Source organism: Pipistrellus hanaki (assembly GCF_964339955.1).
Source record: "Pipistrellus hanaki genome assembly, chromosome: 13".
NCBI classification, from domain to species: domain Eukaryota; kingdom Metazoa; phylum Chordata; class Mammalia; order Chiroptera; family Vespertilionidae; genus Pipistrellus; species Pipistrellus hanaki.
This window is the reverse complement of record NC_140515.1, coordinates 15,474,305-15,492,750: the sequence shown is the minus strand read 5'-3', so window position 1 is coordinate 15,492,750 and position 18,446 is coordinate 15,474,305. Positions and strand designations below refer to the sequence as shown.

The 18,446-nt window shown below is 48.7% G+C and overlaps 1 protein-coding gene across 4 annotated transcripts in view; it reads left to right on the top strand.

Moving 5' to 3' along the window:
• The window catches only part of PTPRG (protein tyrosine phosphatase receptor type G), a 640,445-nt gene that overhangs the window by 592,803 nt on the left and 29,196 nt on the right, over positions 1–18,446 (top strand). For all 4 annotated transcript variants that reach the window (XM_084902696.1, XM_084902695.1, XM_084902698.1 and 1 more), the window contains 4 exons: positions 6,187–6,278; positions 13,321–13,417; positions 17,193–17,275; positions 17,445–17,579. In XM_084902696.1, the coding sequence (XP_084758822.1) occupies positions 6,187–6,278; positions 13,321–13,417; positions 17,193–17,275; positions 17,445–17,579 (407 nt within the window). The remainder of the gene's footprint in view (positions 1–6,186; positions 6,279–13,320; positions 13,418–17,192; positions 17,276–17,444; positions 17,580–18,446) is intronic.

The following is an 18,446-nucleotide window of genomic DNA, read 5'->3' as shown; positions in this document are numbered from 1 at the left end:
GGGGAAAGTGGGCCTCCCCCTCCCCAGATAAGTTAAATTGTACATGGGAGTATTGTTTTGAAACAACAGAATTGAATAATATTTTTGCTGCAGTTATTAATGAAGCCTTGTGTACATATGTCATCTACAAATTTATATTCACTGTATTTTTAAAAAATACTATGTTTTCATTGACTTCAGAGAGAGGAAGGGAGAGGGATAGAGAGATAAAAACATCAATGGTGAAAATCATCGATCAGCGGCCTCCTGCACACCCCCTACTAGTGATCGAGTTCACAACCTAGGCATGTACCCTGACCAGGAATCATACCGTGACCTCCTGGTTCAACCACTGAGCCACACCGGTGGGGCTATTCACTATGCTGTATTACTCATTCTTTTACACTTCCGTTATATATAGCTTTTTAAAGTCAGAACTTAGCTTGTGCTTTTCTCTGGAACTTAGAAAGTCTCACTTTCTAGTAAGAGCATTACAATACAAAATGTTGTTGCTACCCAGTAACTTAGAAATCTGGAAATGGTTCATGCCTCTCTTGTGGTTAAAACAGACCTCAGTGGAAGGCCCCTGGCGTCAGCAGGTGCCAGCGTATAAAAGGGTTTTAAAGGCGCAGTGTAAAGCAACCTTGTCGGCATATTTTATTTATGCAGAGATTATCTCCAAAGAAGATTCATTGGTCTTTTGACTATAAGAAAGCCCTTTCTTTATTGACTTCACTGTGTCACAAATGAAAAGAGATTTTTTTTTTTATGGCAGGAAATAAAATGTTCCAATCTCCCCAACACGCCTTGCCTCCTCCGAGTCCGGAAAAAAATCCGCTATTGTGTCCCCGAAATCTCGGTAATGTCCTCGTGTTTCATAGTTGCCTAACTGTATCTTCCTAAGTGGATACAGAGGTGTTACCGGCACAGAGAGGCCTGACCGTGGCCTTGGGGCCCAGGAGCAGGCAAGGACACTGTGTTCCACACGGTCTGCTCCCAGCCCAGTCCTGGGACGTGGCGTTGGGGAGGGTCTGAGCAGGAGTGACCTCAGCCACGCATCGTGCTGGGACTTGGTAGGTTCCCCTTGCCCACGGACAGGTCTGGCTGGAATGTGGAGCAGGGCTGAGCCACCCACTGCGGGCTGAATGAACTTGACAGAGATGGATCACAGAGTGGGTGACTTAGCCTCTTGGACTCTTAACAGTCATGATAGACCCTCACACTGCCTGAGTGAGCAAGCAGGAGTATGTGTTAACTGATGGGTTCTCTGCCCTCACTGACCCTGTGTTTTCTTTTTTGTTGTTTTGTTACTCCCCACCCAAGGGTAATTTTCCATTTGTTTTTAGAGAAAGAGAGAGGGAGAGAGGGAGGAAGGGAGGGAGGGGAGAGAGAAAAACTTCATTGTGAGAGAGACACTGATTGGTTGTCTCCCCGACGCACCCCGTGGGCCCAGGTATTGAACCTGCAACCATGTGTGTGTCCTGGACCGGGAATCAAACCTTGGACCCTTGGGTGCACAGGCTGATGCTCTAACCACTGCTCAGGGCTAACCATGTATTTTCAGGTGAAGGTCTAGAGAGGTGCTATCACGGGAAGAAGCCAGCCTTGGGGTCAGCTTTGACCCCATCCTTGATAAGGACAGTGGGCCTTGGCTCGGTACCTTGGTCTCTGAGCCTATTTCCCATCTATTAAGTGAAGGTGGAGACGGCCCCTAGATCTCAGGGGATCACACACATAAAGCAGTTAGCACCGGACAGTGAGTCGCAGTCGTTACGAATTTGCTAAAGGCCAAGCGCTCTTACAAGTACTTGTGTTATCTAGTTTATTTTTCACCACACTGTTAGGTTACCCCCATGTAGAGACGCAGAGGGGAGTCACACAGAGCAGGGCACACCATCCTCCGGAGCCCGGCACTCGGGCGTGTCCGTCACCCTGGCTGGCAGCGGGGCAGCTGCACAATGTCAGGGACTCACAGGCTGAAGCGCCTCCAGGTGTCCTGGCTGGGCCTTGGCAGTGCCCCCTGGTGGCTGATTTTTCCTTTCGGATATCACACCAAAAATTGCCTACAAGAAAGCTGTTTTGTTTTGTTTTGTTTTGTTTTGTTTTTAATTTTATAGATTTTTCATAGAGAGAAAGAGGGATAGAGAGCCAGAAACATCGATGAAATAGAATCATCGACCAGCTGCCTCCTGCACACCCCCTACTGGGGATGTGCCCGAAACCAAGGTACATGCCCCTTGACCGGAATCAAACCCCAGACCTTTCAGTCCACAGGCCGACGTTCTATCCACTGAGCCAAACCGGTTTTGGCAAGCTGTTTTTCCACTTGTGTTTGATGACCAGCAAATTCAGCACGCAGGAGCAGGTTAGAAGCGTAGACCCAGTCTGGCACTTCCCCCCATGGCCTTGAACGTGTGAGCACAGCAGAGACATGGCCCAGGTTTTGGAACCAGCTTTGTGAGTTCAAACCCGCTTTCCCGCATTTCCCCCAGTCACACTGCTCCGCTCCTTTCCCTCCTGAGAAGCCTTGGCTTCGGCACCTCCTCGGAGGGGTGCTCACCCCGGCCTTCTGCCTGGTGCCTTTGTTGCCGACTGGCCAAAGTAAAAGGCCTCTTCCCACAGAGTTTAGTTCCAACCACCAGAGGCTTAGGTCTGGGGGAAAGTCTAAATAGCAGCATTTAACAGCAAGCCCGGGTTGCAGGTGCTGATTTGCAACAGACTCAAACATTTCCTATTGGGGTGCTTGCGTGATGACAGTAGCAGCCCAGTTTTTGCCTAATGGAGTATAGCTTTGTGATGTAAAAACCCAGCGGATAAAATTTTTGGCACAAAATTAGAAAGTGCCCTTTCATCGGGTTGCTGAGCTGTTCTCAGGCCTCGCTCTTCCTGGACGCTGTGGGGCGTGGAGAGGGAATCTTGGGGCACAGGAGCGCAGGTTTGGGCTCTGCGCCTGGTTCGAATGTCGGCTCTGCCACTGAGGAATGGAGTCACTAGAAACCAGTCCCCTGGGTTTCCTTGTGTGTGATGGGGGACAGCAAGGTCCCCTTTGCCTAGTTCTTACAAAGATAAATCTATGAAAAAGCATGTGGCACAGTCCCTCGCAGCCAATGAGGGCTTAATACATGGTGGCTGCCTTCTACCGACTGCCCTCAGACCTACCAACCTCCCATGTGGCAGGTGGTTAGTGCGAGCACCTCCCTAGGATCCCCCTCAGCTCTCGGTCTCTGTTCCTCCCCCATTTCCACTGCCTCAGGGACAGGACCCTCACCAGCTCCATCCCTTTGATGGCACTTCTTGTCCTCCCCATTGCTTAAATGCAGTGCCCTCATTCACCTTCCCACACAAAGGCCCCCTGGGGCAGAGGCCACCTCCCCTCCCTCTGCCTGAGTCCCAGGTGCTCAGTCAGTGCCTCGTCCAGGGGTTCCCATTCACATACCCGGTCTCCCAGCCGGGGCATCTGGACCGAGGGTCGGTGGCCAGCTTTTGCAGCCATCCTGCAGCCTTCAGTTAATCTTTCTGAGCGTGTCTCTCCACTCTAAGATGAGTATGAAAACCATACATGTTCATGTGTGCACTACATAAAAGGGCACAGAAAGCACCTGGTCCGTGGTTTTGCCTACTATTCGCTGCACTCGTTAATGAGACTCCGATGTTTCGTGGAAATGACATCTCTCAGATGGACGTGCTCCTGGGACAGAGGGTCCGCCCAGATGAAAACCGCGCAGCTCAGGTCTGGGATGGCGCCCTGATTGCCTGGCCTTCTGCTGGATACAGCAATTTTATAATGATTTGGCTCCTGCTGACAGACATTTAATAGGAAAACTATTAGGACTTCTAATCAGTCGTAGGTTATATTCATCTTGATAGCAAGAAAAGAGATTTATGGCCCCTCAGTGTCATTTATCTTGATTAAAAGACAAATAATGTGTTATCTGCGTAGCTGACGGTGGCCAGTGCAGCGTGCATGTGGGGCGTGTGCGTGCGTGTGTGTGTGTGTGTGTGTGTGTGTGTGGCTGGCTGCCAGTTTCATGGCGTTTCCGGTGATGCCTGGTGACCCGAGGGGACTGGTTAGACTTCCTTGGATAAAGGAGCGAATTGGAGAGGCTAGTGAGTCCCCCTTGCCAGGCTGAGCCTGCTGAGCCCCGCTGGTTTCTGCTGCATCGAGCCCTGGGGCAGCGGGCAGCCCGGCTCCTGGGCACGCATGGCCTTAGCCTGGGTGGTACAGATGAGCACTTTTCAGGGGGAAAAGGAGGACTGTTAACATGAAAGCATGGTTTTGATGACCTGAGGTCGGCTGTGACCGCTAACATGCTGTGGCTTGTCCCTTGCGGAGAAAAACAGCTTCAAAGCGAACATGTCTTTTTCTTATTTTGAACCAGAGTCCATGTGCTCACCATACCTTTATTAGGAATGTACAGTTCTCACCTGTCATTGTCCTCCACCTCCGACACGGTTAACGATGACACTCTGCCCTTGCAAACAGGAATGTCTCATTCGGCAGTGAACCAGAGACGAAGGCTGGAGTCTGCATCCGGGAGCGTTTGAGGGGCGAGCTCCATGCCATCTCTCATTTTGCCTCTCGTCTGAAGATGAGCTTAGGTTACTCTTTTAGAGATTATTCAATCTTGTACATAATAAACCCCTTTTCCAACCCAAGCTAATGCATTTGCCATTTGATCATTATTTTGGAGTTTGCTTACTTATGAACATTTTAAGTGAACTGATCAGATAATGTGGGGAACATTATTTTTTTTAAAAAAAACTGTGCATTCTGCTAAATATTCTGGGGAAGCGTGTTGGCTCTGCTTCCTTCGTTAATGCCGGTTACATCATCACGGAGCTATAGATTTCTTGGGCGTGCAGTGTGATTGCATATTCATGAGCAGCTTCAACCCTGAAATATTGGTAAATACCTTGGCAGTTTTTTCGTAAGGTGGCCCGTTAAAACGATCGGGTCTTTAATTGTTCGCGCGGAAAGGATGTGTGCTTACAGAGCGGCACCTGTTTGGCGGGGAGCGCGTCTCCGTGCTGAGCAGTTTGGATCGCGAACACACAAATCACCTTCCTTACACGAAGTCTAAGAGATGCTATTTTCCGCATAAGAATGATTCAAGTTTGAAAATGTCAATAGATGCAGAAAGCCACCCTGGAGCTTTGCTCTCTCTCTCTCGGAGGAAAGGAAAGGAGGAATGACACAGTCAATGTTAGCTGTCACCCGATGAAGGGGAATCAGATTGTCAGGCCTGGATCTCTAACTTTTCTTGCCAAAGTAGGACCTCATTTACACATACAGATCTTCATACCCTTTGCTAAGAAAAGCATCTGTGGCAGTTTAGATGTTTGTGCGTTTGCCAAAGATCTTTCACTCTGAATAAAGTAAATGTCATGTCTGTTGTTTATCTCAAATTCAGCGGAGTCTCTTTTAAAGGAAATATTGGTGGGGGAGGGGAGAGGTTGGGGCGCTCCGGTTAGGGGGGCGTGGCTGTTTCTCGGGGGGCCCTGGAGCATCGGCTGGGATCTGGGTAGAGCAGCGTGAGGCCCACGTGGGTCGGGAACTGCGAGAGCACCCTCACGGAGTGACAGCGTAACACATTGGAATGGGGCGTCTTCCTGAATCCATACCTAGGCTGCCGGCACCAGAAAAACTCCCGTTACTTTCAGCCAAACTGATTACTTGGCATGGTGCGGACACAGCTGTCTTGAACTAAAATCTGGAATACTTAGCATAGATGGCATTGAACCCCAAGGCGGCTTGTACGTGGCATCTCTCAGTAATGGCGTGTATAGATCGCTGAGCCTGCGGAGATTGCAGCTAGAACTTAATCGCTCCAACTTCAAGCTGGGCCCCATTGAATGGCAATTTTAAAAAGCCAACGAGGTTGTGATAAAATGTCCTGACACATAGATGCCTTCGATAGGATCAGATTTTTAGTTAAGACTATGTGGCAGTTTGACTAGGTAAATTGCCTTGAATATAAACATAGAGGTAGTTTTTATGATGTACCTTTTCTAAAAACCACGTTTAGCCATAAACATTCAAAACCGTAATGAGACCCTAACGTAAAGGGAATCCTGTGCTTGTCTCGAGGACGTCTGTTTCCGGGGACACGTGGTGTCACTCCTTCCGAGAACCACACCTTTGTCCCCTTCCCGGCGCTGCTTGTTCTGTGAGACACACCGTGTGACTGCGTGTCCTTCTGTCCCCAGATGACATGGAGGCCATCCCAGTGAAACAGTTTGTGAAACACATCGGGGAGCTCTATTCCAACAACCAGCACGGCTTCTCCGAGGACTTTGAGGTATGTCTCAGGGTGAAGTGTCCAGGGACACAGTTCCCATTGGACAGGGGTTTCTGTAAACCTGAAATGAATGGGCTTAAAGCATAACCACAAGGAAAGCGGAGGTTGTGTAACGGTTGTTTTTTTTTCCCCCTTTACACTTCTCATTTTAACAGGCATTCTTGTCTGAATAAAAATTAGGTGTCACATGTCCCCAGCACACACTTCCCTGAAAGAACAGGCTGAGAGGTGGAGAGGCGAACTCGGCTCTGTCTTCACTTTAATCCTACGTGGGCTGCAGCCACCAGGAGGACAGGACTCATTGTTTCCGACCCGCCCTCCCTCCCGGCCCCTTCCCAGGGTGCACAGCTGTGGCGGGGCCTGCAGGTTTGGAATCAGGATGGCGATGCTGGCTCCACCCGCAATGAACTGTGCCACCCTTGGGCCAGTCACGGCCTCTCAGATCCCAGCATCCTCATTTCTAAAATAGCCCCAGCATCACCGACGTCCTCACGTTGGGGAACATGAGTGATGAACTTCCTCTTTGAAAGGGCTGGGGTCACGGCGAGGGAGGCCTGCACAGGCTGATGCTGCCCGGACGAGGCCTCCTGGGCGGGGAGACGGGCCAGCCGCCGCCTGGCTCCCAGCGCGGGGCACGGGAAGGAAGGTAGCGCGCGGCTCACAGCCGCCTGCCAGCTCCGGGGTCCCTGCCAGTTCACAGTGACAGGGTGGCGATGGGAGCGATTAAACAGACGAGACTGCCCTTTTCCCCACCGAGGCGCCGCGCTAGGCACATCCCTGGCAGCAGGAGCCACGCCGCCGAGGCCAAGTACTCCCGGCAGCTCAGCTGTCTTCTGGCGTTCTGGGCACGTCAGTTCCTCCCTCTGTCCCGTCTCCACTTGGAAACGGAACGAGGACGGTGAGGATGCTAACCTGCCTGCCTCCTGTTAGAAATGGGCACGAGGGTCCGACGAAGTGATGGAAGGCAAGCCCTGTGACATTCTCTGGGGCCGCACAGCTCGGAGGGGCGGCGATTCGCGTGGAGGAGGAGCCAGAGCAAGAGGCCCAGAGCCCGTCTCTGCAGATTCCGGTCCGAAGGCCATGCCCTGGCCGTGACAGCGACAGCTCGGACAGCTCTGGTGAAAGAACATCTTGCTCTTAGCGTCCGTCTGGTCTGCTATGTTTTCTGAGCGGTTATCAAAGCAGAGGTGGTAGAGCGGTTTCACCCCGCCCCGCCCTGGGTTTCATGGAACAAATAAAAACACTTCAAGTATGTAATGTGCCCAACGCTCACCCAAAACAGAGCCTATTCAGCTGCAGAGAGCACGGTTTAAAGTCAGACACTTTGTATTCATGAGGACAGCGACTGTGTGTGGTGTTCGAGTGATTTAGTTCCATTGACTGCTGGCCGGATGACTGAGCGAGAATACGGAGGCGTTTAACAATGTTGATGGTATTCAGGACAAACATTTATCCTCCGGAGGACAGAGTCTGATCAGGATGATCAAATGCAACTCCGGCTTCTCAATTATTTATGATTTGAGACCCCAGTGCTATTCATCACAGCTGGTTTCAACACCATTTAATTATTCAAAACAATCAGCTACACCTCTGTGAACTTGATGGGACTTAAAATGGCTTTGCTGCAGCCCCAGAACCATGCCTGTTATCAAATGCGGGGCATCTGCACCCTGTTTCTAGCCTTAAAAAAGAGGCGGAGGCCAGCAGCTTTTGGAGCCTGTATTGAACTTTAGAGTTAAATCTTAGGAGCAGGTCGTGAGAGAGGGAGAGGGGGCAAAGTGGGGGAAGGAGGGGTCAGGTGTTGTTCTGGTGTCATTTCACAGTCTGACTGGTTTGAAAGGTTGAAAACCAGAGCTGCTCAGAGCAGGAGGAATCTTTCTTCTCAAGAGAACAGTAAGGGAGCCACGCGAAGGGGAATGAGACAGAGCACGAGACCTCACAGATGCACTGCCGGCTTCTAAGGCAGGAACGATGGGCAGTATTTACACACAGTAATAGCATTGCTTTTGGCCGGCCCTGCTGAAGAGGAAAACTGGTAGCAGGCCATGGAAGGAGGTGCTTAGAAACAGGAAATCATAATGGGCTATACAAGGAAGGCCAGGAAAGGAGATCGTGTGTGATTTTAAAAACACAACACAAACCCTCGTCATGGTCAGGGAGCAGTCGCCTCACCCCGGATCGCCAGGTCTTCTCACAGGGAGTGACGGCCAGCCGGTGCCTCGCTCTTCGGGACCAGCCAGGAGGGGGCTGCTTCACTGCCCCCATTTTCAGAGGAGGAAACATGACCCAGGAGAACACGGAGGCTTTGGGAGGCTTCGTTTGAAATGACAGCCATAGGGGTTAAGTCCCGGGCTTTCTGAAGCGAGCCCGTAGGCTGAAGTAACATCTGAATAAAGCCCTGACATCAAAGAACTAACCTTAAGAGTAGAGAGCACATGTGTCAAACACAAGGCCCGCGGGCCAAATCCAGCCCGCCAGGCCTTGCAATGTGGCCCGCACCGCGCTGTCATCACTGCACTCCGCTGTCAGTTTATGACATTGTCAGTTTAAAACCATTCGGCCCGCGATTTAGGCTGGATTTTAGATTTTGGCCCCTTCTCTGATTGAGTTCGACACCCCTAGTATAGAGAAATACCACCTGCCAGTGGGTATTTGGCCATTGAGAATAGAACAGCTCCTGTAACAGGGACGGGTGCCTGGTAATCTCTGCCACAATATAAAGCACAAGGGGGAGTTAAAGAGTGGCCCTGCCCTCAAGTTCAATGTGCTGGGTGCGGGCCGGCGTGTACACCGTGAAGGCAGAGGGCCAAGCAACCTAAGTGCTCACACAGACACAGCGTCCGGAAGAACGGATCCCTGTGGAATGATTGGGCATTTCACCTAAAGTGCTATTTGCCCCATCTTGTTAAAAAATCATAGATGGCAGTAGGAGAAAAAATGTGTCGAGTAGCTGTTACATTCTCAGAACCGTGCTGCTTGGGGGAGAATGAGAAAAACGGCTCACTGGTCATTCTGGTGATGCTGAAAGCCAGCTTTTTGTCTTTTTGGGTAAATTTTGGAGCCTGTGAGAGGCTGGCCACTGGACATAACATCAGTCATTGTCTCGGGGGGCAGTCAGTGACTCTGTTCCCTTGGCTGCCTGAGCCGGCTTCAACCTCGGTCTCCCGGGCCCCACCGTCCTCATCCAGGGGCCCCCTCAGGCGCAGTGCTCCCGTGACCCTTCATTAAGGGGAGCTCGGGCCCTGGGGTGGATAGGATTAATAGGCGGGGGCAGGAGAGTACAGGATGAGGCCGGAGGTCCAGGACCCTGGACCAGACCCTCGGAGGCATCGCCTCGGTGACAATTAGCTCCAGCTGAGCTCCATGTGGGCCCGTTGCTCATCTCGAACCCAGAGAACAAAGCCGTGTCCACCTGAGCCCCTGCGCCGAGGGACCGGCGGCCCAGTCACTTGATGTGAGACGCCGAGTGCATGTGACCGGGCCATCAGGGGGACAGGGGTGATGCTGCGGGCAGACCGCCACCCGCAGGACAAGGTCCTGTAGAGTTTCCTCAGCCTCAGGGATAAAATGCCAGTTTGGATCTTAAAGGTCCTGAAGAAAGGCATTTTTAAACCCTTATTTTGAAGAAAACCATGGATGACTAAGTTAAGGTTCATACGAAAGGGTAAGACAAGAGTGAGTCAGTTCCACAAATGGCGTAGAAGAGATCATTTTATCTTACGGTGACACTCACAGATGGGCTGGCTTTCTGGAGCTCTTCCTTAGACAGCGGGGTGGCGGGGGCAGAGGGCGGCATGGGGAGCTAAGGACGAGGGAAGTGGCAGGAAGCCGAGCACAGGAGTCAGAGGGCACAGAGCTAACACCGTCTGGGAACGGGAAGGGGCTTGGTGAGGGGCAGGAGGGACCCTGAGAGGCCGGTTAGGAAAGTGGCACCACCACCACCCCTCCCCCCAGGGTTCTGAGGGGAGGATGCAGCGTCAGGGCAGCGTTGGAAGGAAATCGTGGGCAGCAGTCTGTGCCCTGAGCGGAGTGCAGGCGGGACGCTGCAGCGTGACCAGCAGCTGGCTGACCCCGGCCCCGAGAACGGTACACGCTGGGTCTCACCCAGGCCAGGGGGCCCGGACACTCTCCTCGGCCTGCTTGTGACGCTGAGGCAGCCGAGAGAGGTCCAGGTGTATTTTCGTCCAGTTATTTGTTCCAATTGTGCCTCCGATGGCAGGACAGCAGGTCCCCACGCAGAGGGGGGCGATGCTGCTTCACCTCCCAGGGATCCTGAGACCACCAGCTCTTAGTGTGTTTGTTCAATTTTGAAGTTCCACCATATTTTCAATCTCTTGTCTTCTGTGGCTGTGTGCCTCTTAGTACTAAGGATGTCGTCTGGAGAATTTCAGCTTTGTTGTGTAGACAGTAAAATACTTACAAGCTCAAATCCTAAACTTTTTGTCAGAGGGCTAAGTAGGTGGCTTTCCTACACACACTCCATCCGCCACTGTCGCCTGGAAGGTTTCAGCACCTGTTAAAACCACACTGACTTTGGAATGCAAATTCTGACGGGGAAAACCGCTCTCGGAGATCAGACAGTGTTATCATCTGAGAGAGCCAGGCCGCACTGCACGGAATTACAGATGACATCACTATTAACAAGACAAAATCGCAAGGCCTCAGGCAAACGCCCCGGTTTCTAATAAAATCAGATCTAACATGTTTATGACTATTCTTTGTTTTCTGTCATCCACATAATTGGAAAAGTGAAACAGAGGCAACGGATCCGAATGGAGGGTTTCAGACAACGACGAGTCTGATTGGCCATATCAGATGGCTGCTGTAAGCAGCACGGACAGCTGCTCCCAAGCAGGCTCGGTCAATTGCATTACGTTATATTAGAGGCTCAACCGCGGTCCATGGCTGGGGTGGTCAGGCTTACACAGTGAGGGGAAAACACCAGCAAACGAAGCACTGGAAGCTGGGGTCTCTCGGCACCCTGTGTCAGCAGCTCAGCCCTGCAGAGGCACACGCCAGCCCATGACCTTCCAAACCCAGAAGCAAAGGTGTCACGTGGTTCAGGGATCTGTGCATAGACGGAAATCATGTTTTCCGGAAGACTGATTCATTTTCAAAGGCTCTCTGCCCTGATACTGTTCGGAAGAGTATCTTCCTGGGCTTTCTAGGCCATTCTGAAGGCCCAGCTAACCAGATGCGCAGAGTTGGGCGAACATCGCTGTGCTCTTGTCCATGTTGAGACCTCAGACTCCTCGCTCTGTGCCCAACACTTTACCTCGTTTTAGGGAAAAGAGCCGAAGGCAGCCTCTTTAAACCAGCATTTGGCAAGCCATAGGTTATAAACCACTAGAATAGGAATTATCAGAGTTTATCACTCTTAATAAGAATAAGAAAAGAGCCAAAACCGGTTTGGCTCAGTGGGTAGAGCATCAGTCTGCAGACTGAAAGGTCCCAGGTTTGATTCCAGTCAAGGGCATGTACATTGGTTGCGGGCAAATCCCCAATGGGGATGTGCAGGAGGCAGCTGGTTGATGATTCTTCTCATCGATGTTTCTAGCTCTCTATCCCTCTCCTTTCCTTTCTGTAAAAGAAAAATCAATATATTTTTTAAAAAAAATAAGAGTAAGAAAAGGGTAAGCATTGTCATGAAACACAGGGAGGAGTGTGTTGAATTCTTCTTTTTTTAATGGACAACTGGGAGGGCCCACAGTTATGAAAAATTCCGTTTACAGCATCTCAGAACCAGGAGCCATGAGTGTGGTCTCTTGCACTAGATGGCGCCCCTTTGCTTGTACACCGGGGCTGCTTTGACTAAAGTGGGTTCCTCCTCAGAGCTGGAAGGCCTCGTCACCGGAAGTCCTCTGTGAGCGTGCAAGGCATGTGTGCGTGCTGCCTGCCGTAAACACTGGAAAACATCCACAATTGCCCTGCAACTCCTCCGTGACAGGAAGTGTGCGCGCTCTTAAACGCTGTTACAGCGCCGCGTGGAAACTGCCTCCTGATGATCCCGCCTCTGTGCTCCTCGCTGCCAAGGACTTCCCTCACTAGCTGGCTCCAGCACTTGCTTGGGGTTGAAGCATAACAGTGTAGAAGAACTTGGCTTTTCAGCACCCTGGTTTAGGCTCGTGGGTGATGTTTAGACCCATGGCACAGCTAGCCGAGGAGAGTGGCTGCTTCTGCTGTTTTTCTAAAGAAGGGTGATTTAAATAAAATTAGAGTTCACAAATAATTACCAGAGACGTATATTTGAGCCAGATATGACGATTGGGCTATATGTCAGTGTCATTTCAGAACTGAGTCATTAAAGTCCATTTGCAATCTGAAAGTTATAAAATGAGGCTATGTAGCCCTGACCAGGTAGCTCAGTTTGTTAGATCGTCGTCCCAGTACGCCAAGGTTGTGGGTTTGATCCCTGGTCAGGGCACATCCAAGAAGCTACTAATGAATGTATAAATAGTGAAACAAATCAATTCTTTCTCTCTCTCGCGCGCGCGCTCTCCTTTCTCCCACTATCCTTCTCCTTTCCTCCTCCTACCCTTTCCTCCCCCGTCTCTCAAATAAATAATTTTAAATGAGACTATATAGTTGATAAGCATATTGCAACTCATGGTGGGGCTTTATACGTCTGCCTGGGAAACGCTGGCTCATTCTTTAGGGCCCGTGAATGACCTCCCGCCTGACATTCCTCCATGTTCCGACCCTAATTTCGTCAGGTCTCTCTTCTGTTAATCACGCTGGACTATCATTATCTTTTTGCATGGTTTTCTCCCCCATGAGATTGTGACAGACTTAAAAAGAGATACTCTTTTGTAAGTCTAGGACAACTTACAAAAATGTATTAAAGGAGATGATTGATGAGTTAGTAAAGAATGAAATCCTTTTATCTTGTTCACAAGATATGAATGCCTACCTTTGTTAGGAACTGATTATTTCTGAAGTTGTTTGGGGAGGTGGCAGTGACAGTGCCTCGGGACTGAGAGAACGCTTTGTGCTTGTTGCTCAGTGTGTCTAAAACCCTGAAATCTTGTGCTTTCTTCACTAGGAAGTCCAACGCTGTACGGCTGACATGAACATCACCGCAGAACATTCCAATCATCCCGACAACAAGCACAAAAACAGATACATCAACATTTTAGCATGTGAGTAATCCACTTCCAGCTCCCTTCAACTGCAGGGAGATTAAATCTTCATACCGGGTCTAAGCTGAAAGCCAGGCAGTCAGAATCAGGGTGCCAGCAAAGAACTACCCTGTTATCTGTCGTTCGCCCGCCTTCAACGGGACCCGGGAAGAGATGGGGACATTTTCTGCCCCCTTAGTCTTCCATTAAGCTGTAGGATCTCTTTCATTAATCTTAATAATAAGATGATTAAAAGGAAATGCTCTGAGCTTCACTGTTTTCACATGTGATTCCATGTGTGAAACCAAAAATTGTGGCTATCTTGACATTGTTTTAACCAGTTAGAGCCAAATCTTTTAATACAAATAAAAATTCTGAAATTGAATCAAGTAAGTTGACTTGCAAAGCCGTCTTTCTAAGACAAGGCGATTGGTCTCTGCCCTAAGGTGTGAGCCTCCAGTCCTTGTGACCCACGTGTTTAGTCCTATCCAACGTATTTCCGGGGTCAAGAGTATCCTGAAGATCCCAGACTCAAATAAGTGTTCTTTTTTTTTTTTTTTTTTTTAATATATTTTTATTGATTTCAGAAAGGAAGGGAGAGGGAGATAGAAACATCAGTGCTGAGAGAGAATCATTGATCAGCTGCCTCCTGCATGCCCCCCCCACTGGAGATTGAGCCTGCAATTCGGCATGTGCCCTTGACTGGAATCAAACCTGAGATCCTTCAATCCGCAGGCCGACACTCTATCCACTGAGCCAAACCGGCTAGGACAATTCAGTGGCCAGATTGCCACTTTTCGTAGATGTCTGTGCTTGGGTCACTGGCAGATAATATATACTGTGCTATTAAGGGCAGGAGCACAGATGTTTATGGTGAACACACATGATGGTAAGGAATGGATTATAGAGTTTTATGTAATAGTGCACTTAAATTGGACCACTTAAATTTGAACAGTGCTGGAGCCTGTAATACTTCAGTGAGATATAATTCACATACCATTAAATTCACCCATTTAGAGCGAGTTTACTTTCCAATGCTTTTTTAGTGGAGTCAGAGTTGTGCGACCATCACCGCTATCTAGGGATAGAACATTCTTAGCACCCATTACCCAGCCATGCCCAGTTCATACCTTTCCCCCTTAATTCCCCCTTAATCCCTAGAAACCATGTACCAACTTTCTGTCTCTATGGGTTTGCCTATGTTGACATTTTATATAAAGGCAATCAGACAACATGTAGCCCTCTGTGCCTGGCTTCTTCTACATAGCATGATGTTTTTAAGATTTATCCGTGTTGTAGCTGTATCAGTATTTAAGTCCTTCTTAAAAATAACACAAGGCCCGCGGGCCAAATGTCAAACACAAGGCCCTCGGGCCAAATCCAACCCGCCAGGCCTTGCAATGTGGCCCGCACCGCGCTGTCATCACTGCACTCCGCTGTCAGTTTATGACATTGTCAGTTTATGACTGTTCAGTAAACCATTCGGCCCGAGATTTAGGCTGGATTTTAGATTTTGGCCCCTTCTCTGATTGAGTTCGACACCCCTACAGCCTGTGCTATAGATATACCATGTTTTGCTTATTCATTTATCATTTAATGGACATTTGTATTATTTTTATTATGATAATGCTGCTAGAAACATTTGTATATATGGTTTTGAGTAGACATATGTCTTTAATTCTCTTGGGATTACACTTAGGAATGCAATAGCTAGGTCATGAGTCTCCCAACTTTGTTCAAGATTTTTTCCCCAGCTAATCTGGGCCCCTTGTGTTTCCATGTGAATTGGCTAAAGGATCAGCTTGTTTATTGCTGTAAGAAAAAGCATAGCTGGGATTTGGATATAGATTGTATCAAATCTGTAGATTAATTTGGGAAGCACTGCCATCTTAACAATAGTCTTTCAATTCATTAAGATATGATGTCTTTCCATTTACTTAGGTCATCTTTTATTTCTTTCAACAATGTTTTATAGTCTGCATTTTAAAGGTGCTACATTTTTATGCAATATATTGCTGGATATTTTATTCTTTTTCATGCTGTTATGAATGGGATTGTCTACTTAATTTTATGTTCAGATTGTTCACTGAATATATAGAAAGAGTTTATTTTTGTATGTTTATTTGGTGTCTTAAAACTGTGGTTGAACTATTTTATTAGTTCTAATAGTTATTTTTGTGTGTATTCCTTAGAATTTCTAAATACAAGATTGTGTTATCTATGAAAGTAGTTTTACTTCTTCCTCTAGGTAAAGATTTAAAAGAACTACAAGTCATTTTTTTTTTTTTTTTTTTTTTTTTTTTTATAAAGAGCATCTGTTTCAGTTATCTGAGAGAAGGAGCAGGTAAACAAGAATAAGGAAGAAGGGTCAAACTTTTTTTTTTCTCTCCATCCTTGAGCGAATTGGCTCTGGTAGTATTTGTTGGACAGTCCAGTCAAGGCTCATTGTGCTGAGATTGTGAGGATTTATAGCTCATATGACTGCTCTCCACCACAGCTATCTTTACTTCCAATGACCTCACTGTCTTGGCTAAACATATGTACCAAAGCAAAGGGAGGAAATCAAAGCAATTTCTGTATAACGTGAGTAAGGGTCCTGGTTTTGCTGGAAAACCACAGTCTCCAGTTAGATGTGGTTATACTTTCACAGGTCCATTGTGATTTTATTTGCTCAAATTAAATCACATGCGGTTCCACTGTCTTGAGTTTAGAGAGCTGGGTTTCGGTGTTCGCCTGGCCATTTGGCCAGGTTCTGGGCATATCACTTACCAGCTTGGTCTACCCCTATGTTAATACCTCTGCATAGCAGAGAGTAGTAGCAAGGGAATGTCATGGAACAAGTAAAGTTTGACCTTGAATGTGCTGAAAAAACAACATTCTCACAAAGCATCACAACTTTTAAGGTAAATGTGGGTGCCAGCACGCCAGCTCCTGCATTGATCTGCTAAACCATTCTATTACCTTATTAATTAAATGTGAAATTGCCACTTGAAGGATTTTTTTATTTGTCCCTCTGAGAAATAATTGACAATATAATGCTAAGAACCCAGAACAATTTGTATCCTTATTGAAATTTTTCATTCGGGGCCTATTTCTATCAGGCAGCCCTGTTCATGTCAACTGTAATCTGAGTTTGTCAGAACAAGCAATTCACAGTTCCCTGAAGGTAGACAGCTTTCAAAAGGTGCTTGATACAGTCAGAGTCTGGGCTAATCCATTCATTGGGTTTCTTTCTGAACTAGCCTTGGATGGCTAATTCAACAGTACCTGAGAACTTTTAAAAATTAGCACAGTAAAAAAATGCAATAGATTCATTAAAATCAAAAGCATTCCTAAGTACATTCTTTTAAAAAAGAGATCGTTTCCAGAACGTGGGTCTGAGCCATGCATTTAAGAATGCCCATTACCCAAAAACTTTGTTGTGTTTCCTAACAATCACTTTTTCATGTTTGTAGTAATGGGGAGGGAGTGGGGGCAAGGGTTAATCAAAGGCCTCGGAAGTTGGTTTTCAAGTGTAGGACAAGGACGTTTTGGAGGGTTGCAACTTGCAGCAGGTTAGGTGAACTAACAAGGACCTCAGTCCGCATTGCGGGGCGCTCACAGGTCAGAACATGAGGTTGAGTTTTTTCCATGAGGTTCAGATGCTGGGTCTTTTCATGTTTGTTCTTCTGACAGAAGATTTCACGGGTGTTCTGGGAGAGACCACAGAACCTTTTGGCTTGTTTTGTGCTTCAGAATGCTGCTGCTTCCAGAATGTACATTTTGGTTTGCTCTTCTGTTTCCTTGTCCTCTGCAGATGATCACAGCAGGGTGAAGTTAAGACCTCTACCGGGAAAAGACTCTAAGCACAGCGACTACATTAATGCAAACTATGTCGATGTAAGTCCAACTGTTTTTAATGCCTGTTTCTGACCATTGGAGGGTTCGGGGTGTGTGATGGTGTCCAGAGCCTTCACTAGCAGCACAGCCTGTCCTGCGTGGCTGGCACCTGAGGTAGCTGCTCTGTGACACCGCCTGCGTCTGACTTTGTGCTGTGTCGTCTTCGCAGGGTTACAACAAAGCAAAAGCCTACATCGCCACCCAGGGACCTTTGAAGTCCACGTTTGAAGATTTCTGGAGGATGATTTGGGAACAAAACACTGGAATCATCATCATGATTACAAACCTTGTGGAAAAAGGAAGAGTAAGAGCCTCTTAATCATATATCCTTGTTCAAAAACCGTGTTTATGGAGCACCTGCTGTGTGAGGGGGTTGGGGGGGGGAGGGGGCAGAGGGTCTTGACCAGGCATGGGGTTAGAGGAACAGTAGCATCCCTGCCCTCCCCTGGCCGTTCTCTGGTGCAGGGTGGTAGGCACGGGACACCTGGGAAACAAGAGGAGAGGTGTTGGGGCAGGTAAACAAGAATGCTGGAAACGAACGGCTGTGTCTTCTCGCACAGACATTGTGTAAGGAAACCAGTATCTGAAGTGAGATTTGAACAGTGAGTGAGGAGGAGGGTTGCACACGGACAGGAGGGCGGCCACATGTTGCGGGGAGAGAACAGAAGCAGGGGAATGGGAAAAGCAGTGCAGCCAGAGAACCAGTAACAGTTCAGACGGGGCAGTGAGGAGACCGCCTTAGCACCGGGTTGCCTTTACAGGAACCTTTTGCAAGGTGATGGTCCGTGTCCTGGCGCGTTAGGTGATGAACTCCCAGCCGATGGTGCTGGGATGAGCGCTGGGATGAGCGCTAAGCTGCTGGCTCGGTGCTCGGATCACCGCAGCTCCGCTTTGGCTGCCGGAGTCCCCGGGTGGCCTCGGGCAGCCCCAGCAGTGCATGCAGCCGCGCCTTCCTCCAGCTCCTTTATCCCTCCCACGCTGCTCACCGTGCAGCATGCACAGCTCTTCTTGAGTCCACTTGGTAGTACGTCATGTGTTGAATGAAAGATGATGGTTTCTCTAGTGATCTTGTCCGAGAGGAACCTCTTCAGAGGTCCTGCCGGCCCGTGGCTTGCAGCCCGTGAGTTCCTTTTCTGTCGCTGCATGCGGTACTACTACCTGCACTTCAACG